Source organism: Lathamus discolor, chromosome 8, assembly GCF_037157495.1.
Source record: "Lathamus discolor isolate bLatDis1 chromosome 8, bLatDis1.hap1, whole genome shotgun sequence".
Lineage (NCBI taxonomy): Eukaryota > Metazoa > Chordata > Aves > Psittaciformes > Psittacidae > Lathamus > Lathamus discolor.
The window spans coordinates 21,341,686-21,354,523 of NC_088891.1; the positions used below are offsets into that span (position 1 = coordinate 21,341,686).

General features: G+C 46.0%; 1 protein-coding gene across 1 annotated transcript in view; it reads right to left on the minus strand.

Moving 5' to 3' along the window:
• ARIH1 (ariadne RBR E3 ubiquitin protein ligase 1) overlaps positions 1-12,838 on the minus strand; it is a 60,347-nt gene that overhangs the window by 14,823 nt on the left and 32,686 nt on the right. The window contains exons 3-9 of the mRNA XM_065687943.1: positions 12,622-12,766; positions 7,241-7,333; positions 6,796-6,851; positions 3,201-3,267; positions 1,931-2,037; positions 1,558-1,600; positions 676-747 (exon numbers count right to left, since the gene is read on the minus strand). Coding sequence (XP_065544015.1) covers positions 676-747; positions 1,558-1,600; positions 1,931-2,037; positions 3,201-3,267; positions 6,796-6,851; positions 7,241-7,333; positions 12,622-12,766 — 583 coding nt within the window. The remainder of the gene's footprint in view (positions 1-675; positions 748-1,557; positions 1,601-1,930; positions 2,038-3,200; positions 3,268-6,795; positions 6,852-7,240; positions 7,334-12,621; positions 12,767-12,838) is intronic.

Consider the following 12,838-nt stretch of genomic DNA (forward strand, 5'->3'; position numbering starts at 1 on the left):
GCTAAGAAAACAAAGCAGCCATTTCCTCACTCCCTCCTCACCTTCTACCACCCTCCTGGCTCAACAGTCAGGAGACAGGAGTCAGCTCCTGACCCCCTGACAGCATCTGCTGCTTGTGTTTTGTGGTCCCCGTGCCAACCTTTGTTTTAATTCGTCCCAAATGCTGAAGTTGCTGGCAAAGTTGGGTGAGCTACAAGGAAGGCATTTACATAACAAAATCTTCCCAGCTGTTGTGCCAGTCTCCATCTGGAATCCTGCCCAGCGGAAATGAACAACTCCTCAAGAGGCCAACCCAGGGGATCAGAAGGCAGATGTAAATGATCACAGCCAAATGAAGCCACGGGTGGTGTGAACATGTTCCACACGCTTGGAGTGAGGCACAGATTTGCTAAGGGAAGCCATCAGTGCCAGACAGGAGCCCAAAGACTTCAAACTTGAGCTTCCTTTGGCTTTCCAATCAACTCTTTCTTAAAAGAGCAAACTCCACTCAGCCCAAAGAACCTCACCTGATTCAAGGCCGCAAAACTACTGCTCTTCAAACAAGAGTACTTTGGTGTACTGCGGATTTTAAGGCTTGCTTTTAACATGCAACGGAAAAAATAAACCCAGTACACAGAGGAACTGGGCTGTCCTTTTCATCTGATAAGTCTATATAAAATATGGGAAATCTCCCACCTTTGTGTTCGCTGCAATCCAATTGGAAGTTTCACTGTCATCGTCACACTTCTTAATCCATTTCTTTAACCACTGGTAGAAAACCAAAGAAAGAAGAGTTACATTTAAACAGAGGAACTGTAAATGTCCCCAAGGCAGCTGCTTACATAGTAGGTGCACACACCAGATGGGAGTATGGGGGGTGCTGGTGCTGGAAAGCCATGCAAACAGCAACTGATGTAGCTGCAGGCGTTTCCTGCAGCACCTTCCTGACCCAGCGAGCACAATTGCTGGGCACAACTGCTTCTGCAATGAGTCTGCAGGTCTTAAGTCAAATCAACATAAACTTCCCATGGGACTCTACAATATCCAGCTAAACAACCCTGAGCCTCTGGTGAGGTTTCCCTCCTCTCTCCGCAAAGGAGTTTTTTGTCACTAGGAACAGTCTGCTCTGTCCCCAAGGCATGAAACGTGGCTGCCCCTGCGCTCTGCACAGGCCACGGGATCACGGGTTGATTACAGCTTTCAGCAGCTCCACAGACAGTTCTAGAGCTCACTTCATGGCAGCAGGTCCCAGGACCAAATTAATTCCTTCAGCAGGGCAAACCACAAGCCTACATCTACAGAAAAGCCAGTATAGGAATGCTTGTTATCAAGTGAAGCTGCAGCAGCCTCCTCCTCCAGACAGTTGCCCATCTGGCTGAGGCTCTGTTCCTTCACAAGCTCCAAGGCATCCGGGAGGACTGCACTGATTCTGCTCACGCTCTGATCTAACCAGGTGAACTACCACACTTCTCACTGTGAGCAGCCACAAAGCCTGCGTTTCATTTCTACACCTTGCATATAAATTGACTTTCAACTTTTTCAAGTCATGCATTTAGACAAGAACTTTGATGGGCTCACCTTGCATTTAACAGGATCGTGCCAGTTTTCACCACAGTTAAAGCTGTAAGCAAAAAAAGGGAAAATAAGCAATAGGACAGATGCTTATGCTTTTATTTAACCAGGTTAAGAGCGTGCAAGTTTTGTTCAGGGTTGTTCTGCTAAAAGAGTAAAGCCTGTCTTAGGGAATTTTACATGTCAACCCCTCACCCCAACCCTCAGTTCCCTCAACAGCCATTCCAGAGCAGTACTGTGGCTGCCCCATCCCTGGCAGTGTTCAAGGCCAGGCTGGACACAGGGGCTTGGAGCAAGCTGCTCCAGTGGAAGGGGTCCCTGCCCATGGCACGGGGTTGCAACTGGATGAGCTTTAAGGTCCCTCCCAAGCCCTTCATACCAAAACTGACGTCCACATTTGCAACGAACAGGTTTAGCATCAGGATATTGGACTTTAACAACGTGGTGGCAATCTGGGGCAGGACACCATTTTAACAGTCGATTACACTATGGAATAAAGCAAAAAGAAACCAAACATAAGAGAAAAAAGATGCTCCAAAGGACACTTCCTGCCCTTCATCCCTTTTCATCCTTTCAACCATGCCTTCACTCACAGTCCTTCCTGTCTTACCAGTCCTCTGCAATAAACTGCTGTCATCTCAGTCTAAACATTTACTTTCTTTCTACTGAAAGAAAGCAGAAGTATGATAGTCAACCCTTCGCTGTCAAATGGCCTCTTTGAAAGATGAGGAATACAAACACTTCTGCTGACCCTGTAGCTCACCCACAGAAAATGCTTGAAGAATATGAAGCTATGAGGTGTTCCACTGAAAAAAAGCATCTGTCAGGCTGTCTGCAACTGCCAGCTCTGCTCCACCACTGCCGGAGCCTTCTGCAACTGCTCACAAACTAAGCACACTAGGTTTTTTCCCAAGCACTGCTTTCTAGCACCCCTTAACACCACCTCCTCACGTGTCCCTGCAGTACTGCAGCCTGACATGGGTCTGCATTGCTAGACTACTGTCAGCCTTCATCTACAACACATGCCCAGCTCCATTCCGTTTCAAAAACCCTAAACCACTGCATACATCACTTCAAACTGGGAGTGAAAGCTTGATCCCAGTAACCACTTACAGCCTTACAACAACAGCTTACATCAGTCCCTCCACAGTGAAGCTGAACGCACACAGCTGCGAAACTGGGACAGCGGGAAAGTCTTCCAAAGCACCTTTCTCCAAGTGGATTTTGAGGTTGCAAAGCTGTTAGCATTTTGCTAAAGCAATTTTGCAGCTTTACTTCAACTGGCAAATATTTAAGGCATGGTCTTGTTCACAACAACGGTTCCTGGGTTTCAAGCTGAAGTATCTCAGGTAAGATTCAAGACTCCTCAGAACCTGTATTTTGCACAGCTCTTGCATGCTCTCTTTCTACAGGTGCTTGCTCTGTCTCTAGGTCTTTTGTCCTGCAGATCACATTTATATTTTCCTATAACAGCACCTAAACTGTAAGGGCTATAAAATAACCCCTGCAAAGCCTCTGACTTGTCACACTTGATTAGAGACTATGCAAAAACCTTGCTCGACAGTTATAAACAAGCCTCAATTCTCTGCTTTGGTATATACACCGAAGAAAGACAACCTAGAGGCCTAAAATGGGAAATGAAAACTCACCTCTACAAAACTATTGGTTATTAAATGCTGGTACTTTAATTTAACCTTGGAATCTGTGATCAGACGCCTGTGGAAAGGAAGACAGAACAATTATTGTAGTAGAAAACTCATTTTTCGCCCATACATAGCCAGTAAGTTCAGGCAGACAAACGGTTTTGATTCCTCCCACTACACTGCAGGTACTTTTCTGTACTTACCTGTTCTCTCTTTAATTGTTGGATCATATATTATTATGAACACTACGAATATTGTATTTAACTTCTAATATTAACTAGGCTGACAGGAATGCTTCAAGAGCATGGCGACCACTTATCTCCTGAACACACCAACCCAGCTGGAGTTTGCATACTGCCCAGCCTAGATACATTCAAAACACTTTAACTATGTATTGCAGAGCACATATATATAGGTCTTTCAAGTGTCTTCTGCATATATATAGATCTAAAGCTGGACTGATACGCACTTTTTGGTATTTGTTTTAAATCAGACTGTGGAATAGAGCTTTATATAAGCCAGATCATGGATAAATACTGCAATTATGAAGCTAACCACTGCAGGGTGCAGCCAAACATCAAGTGTCCTCCTTATGTGATCACAGCAGTGTTCACTAAAGAGCAGTGCATGTGACAATGCAATGTCACATAAGCCCAAGCCCTTGGCAGCCTGGGTTGCTCCTTACCAAACCCTGAGCTGGTTATTACACAAACGTAGCACGTGGCAGCCAACTTCCCCGTGCTAAAACAAAACACATCAGTTGACAAAGCATCTCACCAGGCCCGTATCCACAACGAGCCTGTGAGTCTGGAGTGAAACTCCTTGAAGAATGAAAGAACAATATGAACTGGGAATATGCATTAGAAATGTCACTTTCTCACTCTGTACCTAGGCTTCCAGAGGTAACAAATCTCACTTTAAAGCTTTATTGTATTGCATGTAAGTATCAGGAGCTCGAATTTAAGTGAAGAGTAACATCACAACTAACTGGAGCCCATGGAGTACACAATCTGCTGCCCCAGGCTAGACACAGGGGCTTGGAGCAACCTACTCTAATGGAAGGTGTCCCTGCCCATGGCAGGGGTTGGAACTGGATGATCTTAAGTTCCTTTCCAACCTAAACCGTTCTATGCTTTATGTTCAACAGCACTTCCATAGCACCCCTCAGGTGAACCTTCAAGAACTTTGCTCTGAATATTATCATCTTTTGACAAGCAATGGATAAAACTAGACAAATTCAGAGATCAAACCCATTCCCAGCACCCACAAACCATATTCTGGGGTATGTTCCCCTGTGAGCCAAACTATATAAAAGAAACCACCTCACCAAAGAAGCCAGGCTGGAAAGCAAAGTGCTTGCAAAATAACCTTGACCCTTGACATCTGGTAGCTCAGAACTACCCAATCTCAAAAACTCCTCCAAAGATGACAGTAATCCTGCATCAACCCATACATTTTACGCTTGTTTTCCATTTTGATAATGCAAACTCCTCAAAGACACCAGTCAGTGTCATCAGCAAAATGCACATCAAATGAGAGGCCAAAGAGCTTCCCATAGGAATTACTTCAAAACCTCGCTATGTTCTGACGTGATGCATCAGCAGTGGAATTACTGATGAATGACGGAACTATGCAAAGGAAGATAAAAACAGAGCAGCATTCCATACGACTTCCATCTGGGAACCCAAACCCCATCCATTCCCAGTGAGTGGGGTGGTTCTCAGAGGGTAGTACCAGAGCGCTGCCATGCACGAGCAGCAGCCATTAGACGTGCTGGTAAAGAAGGAACCTCCCTCGCTCATTCATGAAAGGAGCTCTGCATGTAGGTTAAAGCAATTACCAGCAGCATTAGCAAAGGTGAACAAGGGATAGAGACAGATTACCTTCAGCCAGTCTGAAGGTCTTGAAGGAACTGAAAGGGACCCTGACTTCAACCTTCCTACTTAAGCCCAACAGGAACAAAGGAAATGGACAATAAGATAGGGGAACACTCACAAATCCAGGAAAGTCATATGAATAGGGGCTAAGTCTGGACTCCTAAGGAGATGACTCAGCTTGGAGATGTACTGCCTTACTGAGGGCAAGTGCTGAGAAGGGAGCAAATGAATTCCTTGGCCTATCTGCTTTGATTTTCTGACAGATGAAGAAACTGATGTGTCTTTACATTACACATTCCTATAGCTTGGAAGCCTAGAGCTGAAGACCTTGTAAAAAGAGACCTAAAAAAGAGAATAATCAAGGACATGGGAGGGGGTGCAGATTCCAGTTGGGATTGCTTGTATTTATTCATGCCGTTTCCTAAGATGGCCACAGTTCTCCACCTTTGGTTTTACAGGAAAACATTAGGCTTCCACAGAAAACTGCACCTCCCTCCCCAGACATTCCAGGTGTCCCCTGCCAGAGCAGGAAAAGGCGCACAGTTTGAGGTGAAGATTCACCCCAGTGTCATGGGGTTTGTGCTCTAAAAGCTGCAAAGGACGGTCAGAAGCCACAGCAACAGAAGGTAGTGCTGCTCACTTCTTCCACCCTTTCCTTGCTATTGGCACTGCCACAGGCTCCAACCATTCCACCACTTCACATGCACTATCTGAACTGCTCCAATCAAGAGAACACTGCAGAGATTTCCTGCTGAGCGTCCGACACCACAAGTCCAGATCAGGCTCTGCTGCACTAAAACCTGCATCAAGCCACTCAAGGTATTAAGCCAGCTTCAGTTCAGTTTCCACCTTCTGGACTCTACAAACCACCCCTCCACAGGGCACGAAAACATTTCAGCTACTTCCACTTCTATGCAGCCCACACGCTGTGACTAACAGAGCCACTAACACAAAGGGACTGGTCTGAAAGCAACTGATAGAAACCCCAGCAAATTAGTATCAATGAGTGAGTCAGGCTTCAAGAAGGAAAGAATAAGGTAGCAGAGTAAGCTTCTATTTAGATGCTTTTTAGCATGAAGAATTAAAATGCACTTAATCAAGGTTCAGAATGATGAAGGATATTACTCATGCAATAACACCACCCATTACAAAAGAGAAAGAAGCTCATGGAATTCAGGGCTTTGCCGTGTACGAGCTGTCATCCTCCAGCTGGACAACTTAATAAGCCCAGTGACACAGGCTGACATACCAGCTTAATCAAATCTTATGTTCAAGGGTGAACTGCTTTCTATCAGAGGGCATAAAACACACCCTCCATCAGGCTGTATGCAGGACTTCTTTCCTCTGACGCATGTATTAACTATAGCTATAGGACTTGGGGAACCAGTGGGTTGACCTCGGTAGGAAGTCTTAAATTCCTACGTAAATCAAAGGAAAGGAAAATGCACAAAGCAGTTAAACAGGGTTTGGGAAGTCTGCCTGGTGCTTATTCTGCTGTCATGCTGATCAAACTGGCCAAGGAGTCTTTTCTCCAAGTACTGTGGCATGGGCTTTTAGCTGGATAGAAGCTAAGAGACAGGCTGGTATCAAAACAGACAGGTTATGATCAACCTCTGTGCTACCTTAATGCAGGTTTTATCTTAAGTCAGTACATTTAAATAGTACATGAGTAGTAAAATGCAAACAGAGATGAAAGCGAAGAGGCAGCAACTCATCATACTTACATAACTGTATTGTCATCAACTAAGATATCACAGCCATGAGCAGGGCATGAAATGGTCTGGAAAAAAAAAAAAAAACAACACCACACAGAAAGGTCACAAAAGAATCAGTTTAGCCTATTTTTGCATCACAATGAATTCCAAAGCAACAGAATTCACTCAAATCCACAGCAAAAATAGCACACTGGCTCTATCATCACATCCCAGATGCGCCACTGTGCACAGCACGATTCCTCCCACCCAGAGCAGATGCCTGCATTGACACCATGTAGCTCCCCTACGGCTTCACCAGTGGCAAAGGCTGCAGCCCCCAAAGGTTTCTTTCATGATTTTGTTGGTTTTTTGTTTCATTTGGGTGTTTTCTGTCATTTTAGTGAGGAAGGAATTCCCCCCCTTTCTTTCCCCTTCGTCTCCAATACACAGAGTTTCCAGAAATAAGTCAGTTTACCTGTCCCATGCCTTCCTCCATTATTTTGGTAGTTAAATATTCACTCCAGCACTGCATACAGAACTTGTGTCCACACTCTAGGCCAGTGAAGTACTGCAACGACAGAGAACACAAGACAGTGGATGGCTAGCAAGTGGATTCACTGGATCACTTCATCCTTCTCAAGCTGAGCCGTTTATCACATCTCACCCCCACACCAAACTTGAGATGCTACTATTTATTTTAGATCATCACCACTACAGAACATTGCCAAGGCAACTTCAGTCATGATTTCATAGCCAGACTTTAATCCCAACCCTAGCAGCAAGGAAAGGTGTGGCTGACGTTTCCTGCCTGCCCTTTTAAGCTGATCCTTGTTTCAGGAGTACACAGCACAGCTCTCCTGTTTTACTCTTGCAAATGAGTAAAGTAAATGCAACACCACAAACAGGTCATGGTTATAAGATGATACAGACTCTTCTTTCCTCCTGTTTTTTCCACTTGGCCTGCTGTCACATGTGGGTGCCACCCAAAAGTCCCAGAATACACACACCAGCTATGCACAGGCACCAATTTACTCCCTGTCGTACAGAAAACTAAGTGATCAGTGAGTAGTCTGTTTAACTGGGTGAGCACTGAACAGACTCAGGGAGGTCAGTGTGCACCTATGCTTTCAATGCACACACATCATGTTCGCCACCTTGCCTGGTGAACTGCCTCCTGAACCTCAGATGCTCCTCACATGAAGGCACTGAAGATCCTAATGGGCAGGTGTAAATTGCCAACTGAAATTCACTAATGATTAGCTTGTTGCAGACAGTAACAAGGACAACTTCATCTGTGTATGTTATCATCGACACAGTGTGTTAAGATACCATCTGGGACTGAGCGGTTACACAAGGCGTGGAGAAGCAAACACTGCTGAGGAAAGACTGAAATGAAGTTACTTTATACTCAGAGCCAGGGGCAAGGACAAACAATATTCTTTCAATATAGCTTTTCAAACCATCTTATTCTCAAGCAAGAAGATAAAACAAGAGCCCCACCCTGAGATACCATCAACTTGTCCGAAACTCCACAAACGGGAGAAACCTAGTATTGCCCATGGAACCGACCAAAACAGCAGCGAGATGCTGATAATTAAGGAGAGAGCCCATTTTAAGAGGAGATTAGTGTTCTTCCCAAACTACCTCTTTGATTGACCATTACACACTCCAGGTTACAGCCACCACATGCTGTTCATCCAACACTGGCGTATTAGCTGGGCACGCTCATCCTTTGCTGCTGCAGCACTGGGATCACACAGGGAAGGTGCTTGCTGGTATAGTCTTCCCATGGCCTCACCCTTTTGTGGATCACAGCCATTTGGTGCTCCTGCCATCACTCTGTTTGGACATGAGGCTTGGAAACACGCTGTGGTGCTGCAGCCAGCAGCTCCAGTCTGCCTGTCACCCCCACAGCCTGCAGAGAGCGCAAGCAGGGAATGCTGACAGCTATGGGATGCCCAGGTACACTAAGGCTGACAAAAAACCTTCCAATCCATTGCTGAGTCAGCTAACAAGGTACCTGATGCTCCAGATATGCTGCTGTGGCCAAGTGACACCCTGGGGACTTGCAGAGTTATAGTAGAAAAGCCCCAACATCTGGAACCTTAAGGATGCCGAGAGCACGCAACCATGCTTTGCCTAGAAATGTTGGACCAGATGATCCTTGAGGTTCCTTCCAACCTGGGATTCAATGATTCTATGATCCTGAAGACAGCACTGACTTTTCCATGTGATGGGAATGAAGCGCAGACGAGGGGTTCATCACTTAATGAACCTAAATACTGCTGGAGCAAGGGCACACAAGGAAGCACTAAAGAACACAGGTAAGAATGCATCTTACAAGTTATTTCAGGCAGTGAAAACCTTAGCTAAATGCCCATATACAAGGCAGACACCACGCTTTCTCCCAGGCTGCAAAGAATTCAGAGCTCTCTGTCAACTCATTTCTTTACTTTGAGGGAGTTCCCAATTATTTTTGGCTAAGCTAACAGTAGATGTCAAGGGAGCGAGCACAAAGGTCGCATTAAAGCACCACGTGGAACAGTGCATTGCCGCAGCGACAGCGCTGTTCTCACTGGATCTATACCCATCACCTGCTCTCCCTGCAAAGGCAGGTGCTAGAGAGGGTCCAGAGAAGAGCCACAAAAATGCTCTGAGGGCTGGAGCAGCTCTGTTGTGAAGAAAGGCTGAGAGAGTTGGGGTTGTTCTGCCTGGAGAAGGCTCCAGGGAGACCTTGTTGTAGCCTTTCAGTACTTAAAAAGGGCCTGTAAGAAACATGGGAAGAGACTTTTCAGTAGGGTCTGTTGTGATGGGACGAAGGGTGTTGGTTTTAAGGAAGGGGTGAAGGAGAAGACTCAGGCTGGATATGAGGAAGAAATTCCTTACACTGAGGGTAAAACACCGGCACAGGCTGCTCAGAGAGGTGGTGGATGCCCCATCCCTGGAGACACTCAAGGCCAGGATGGATGTGGTTCTGGGCAACCTCATCTAGCTGAAGATGTCCCTGCTCATTGCATGGGGGTTGGAACTGGATGAGCTTTGAAGGTCCCTTCCAACCCAAATCATTCTATGACTCTATGGCTGATTCTAGCAGCAGCATGTTGACATTCCATACCTGTCCCTGCTCTTCCAGTATCATCCAAGTGATCAAAGAAGGTATCGGCTGCTCCATGATGTGTTTGCCATGACAGCCTCACTCAGCAGTAGCCCCGACAGACTGTCATCCATGTGTCCTCAGAACAAACACACGGCTTGGACAACAGTACAACGTTCCCTGAACACCCCAACTTTACTCTCAAATGGGACCAGAAGGGCGAGATGGAAGGGAGGAGGGAGGCAAAGCCACGACCCTCCCAATTCCCATCCTCACCAACATGGGTTTCATGCAAAACAACGACTGGAGCTTGACACTGTTTCATGAGGACACAAAAGAACTAAGAGATCTCCCTTCAGTGCTCAGCTATCAGGATGCAGGCTCAAGGAGGGCACCAATGCCTTGGCTGGCAGGTGCTTCCCAAAACCTCCAAACACAGTTCTTTGGAGGTGACTCTGTATTTCCCTTGTAAGTGCTTCAGAAGGCAGATAAACACCACCTGCAATGACCCTACGGGAGGGTGAATAGTCAAGACTCTTGCATTCCTGTAATAGCTCTACACTAACACTCTTTAACAGGCACAGCTCCAGAGTCTGAGCTTTCCATAGGCTGAAAGGGCCTCTTGGAGAATGGAAACACAGCTTTTTGGGGGGGGGGGGGGGGGGGGGGGGAAGCTGACCACTGCAAGAGGGTTTAAAAGCTGAGGTTTTAGGTTAGGGACCGAGCATAACTTACTGCAGAATTTGTAATTCACATTGACCAAAGCAGATTCAAAGCAGATTTCAAACCACAAGGCTTACGGTCACCTTAGACACAGACACTACAGACGCTGGCCTTTTACAGAAGAAATAATAAATATTAGTTTCCCTAATGCTCCAGCATTGACAGATGCCAGTGAAACAGAGGATCCCCTCTGCTGTGTCTTGACTGAGCACCAACAATGCCCCTGCTCACTGCAGCATCTCCCTGCTCCAGCTACAAAACTGCCCTTCTCACAACTGGGCCACTGCTATTTTCAACGTGCTGTTTGACTGACAGACCAAAGGTATCAGTGTGCTTTGTGCAGATTCTGCCCAGCAGCACACGCACCCCAGGCAGAGGAGGTGCCCCTCAGCTCTGAGCATGGGGCGTGTTCCTGCCACCCAGCACCTAGGGTAAAAAGACAAGAATATATTAAGAAAGTGAAATCTAAGTAGTAAGTTTCCAAGAGAACCTTCTAAAGGGAAGAACAATGTATTAACAGGGTGCTGAGGCGCTGGCACAGGGTGCCCAGAGAAGCTGTGGCTGCCCCATCCCTGGCAGTGCTCAAGGCCAGGTTGGACACAGGGGCTTGGAGCAAGCTGCTCCAGTGGAAGGGGTCCCTGCCTGTGGCAGGGGTTGGAACTGGAGGAGCTTTAAGGTCCCTCCCAACCCAAAGCAGTCTGGGATTCTCCAAAATCTAGATTTGAATTTTCCAAGAGGATTTTCCTTGGGATGAGCATTCAGATGCTCAAGATGTCTCCTCCCATATTTCCTCCCCAGACAAAATTCTCAAGCTCGTCTTTCTTTTTCAAAGCACCTCTTTATACAAAGCAAGAAACAACTCTCCACTGCACGTGCTCTCTAAAAAAGGAAGTCAGTGCACACAAGCTGCAAAAGACGACACACAAAGTCTTCCGGCTCAAAAGCAATAGTGATCTTAACACTGAGAACCCTAGCAGCTGGAAACTGGGCTTTCCTCTCCTCTGCCTGCTCCAGAGCAGGGGAAAGGCTACAGCACTTGATACAGGGCCACTCATAAACCCTAAAGGTCATAATAGTTTTCATTCTTGCTGAAAAGCAAGCTCATAAAACACACCCAGAGCACAAGTGGAACCTTATGTAAGGGCTGCTTTAAAGGTCAGGCAGACGTTAAAGTGTTACAGGGGAGGGTCAGGACAGCTCCACCAGGAACAGTAGGTGCCAATAAAGGAAGAACTCCTCCTGCATGTCAGCGCCCTGCCTTTTGGCACAGCCACAGATGAACTTTTCCACTCATTTTCTTCCAGGATCTCCCATCATTATGTCCTGCCCCTGGAAAGCCAAGGCAAGCTGCTTGCCTGTACAAAAGGCAGCGGAAGCCTGGACCTCCCATTAGTGCATGGGAAAGTACAATGTGTGTTAACAGCTACAGAACCAAAGAATCCTCATCACCCATCTCACCAGAAACTGAAATTCTTCATTTAGAGCTCCAGTAAGTCCTTCTACCTTCATCTTCTCTGATGAAGAAGGCATTGCGCAAACACGAGAGAGATCCAAAGATACCCATATTGGTTTTGTATTCCAAACTGCACAGCCTCATAGATGTTATTTCTGCCCCTCCTCGGTTTTACTCTAGGCTTCCTAGCTTGATTACCTGGTAACTATTTACTATTTTTATAAGAAGGGATAATAATTTCACTTGAAATACAATCCCATGTGGGGTAAACTACTACTGCTTGAGATTTGTCTTAGAAACACATCATAAGAACTAAAGGGAACACTAAAGTACTAGATAATGTGGTGGGGTGACCACACTTGGATCACCTGCAGCACACAAGACAAAGTTTACCACATTAAAAAACAACCTTGAGCATCATGTTTTAAGGCATATACTATCAATTAGAGGATTTAATGAACAAAAGAAGTGAAATCTCAGCTTCATTTCAAAGGCTTTCTTAAAATACTGGTGGAGACGGCCTTGTAGACATGCACCCAAAACGTTCTCTGGCAGCAGTGTGGGGAGTCACTGGTCAGGTACTCACAGAGTTGGGGTAATTCAGGTAGCAGATCTGACAAGGCATATCCTGGGCTGATGACCTGGTGTTCATCTGGCGCGTCCGAGACTTTTTACTTGGATTAATTACATGACACTCTGCAAAGAGCTTCTCCAAGTTGCCATCGAAGTACCTGCAAGACACACAACAGACAATGAGAGTTTAACTGCTGCCCTGTAAGTCATTTTTCAAATGCTGTTTGGGA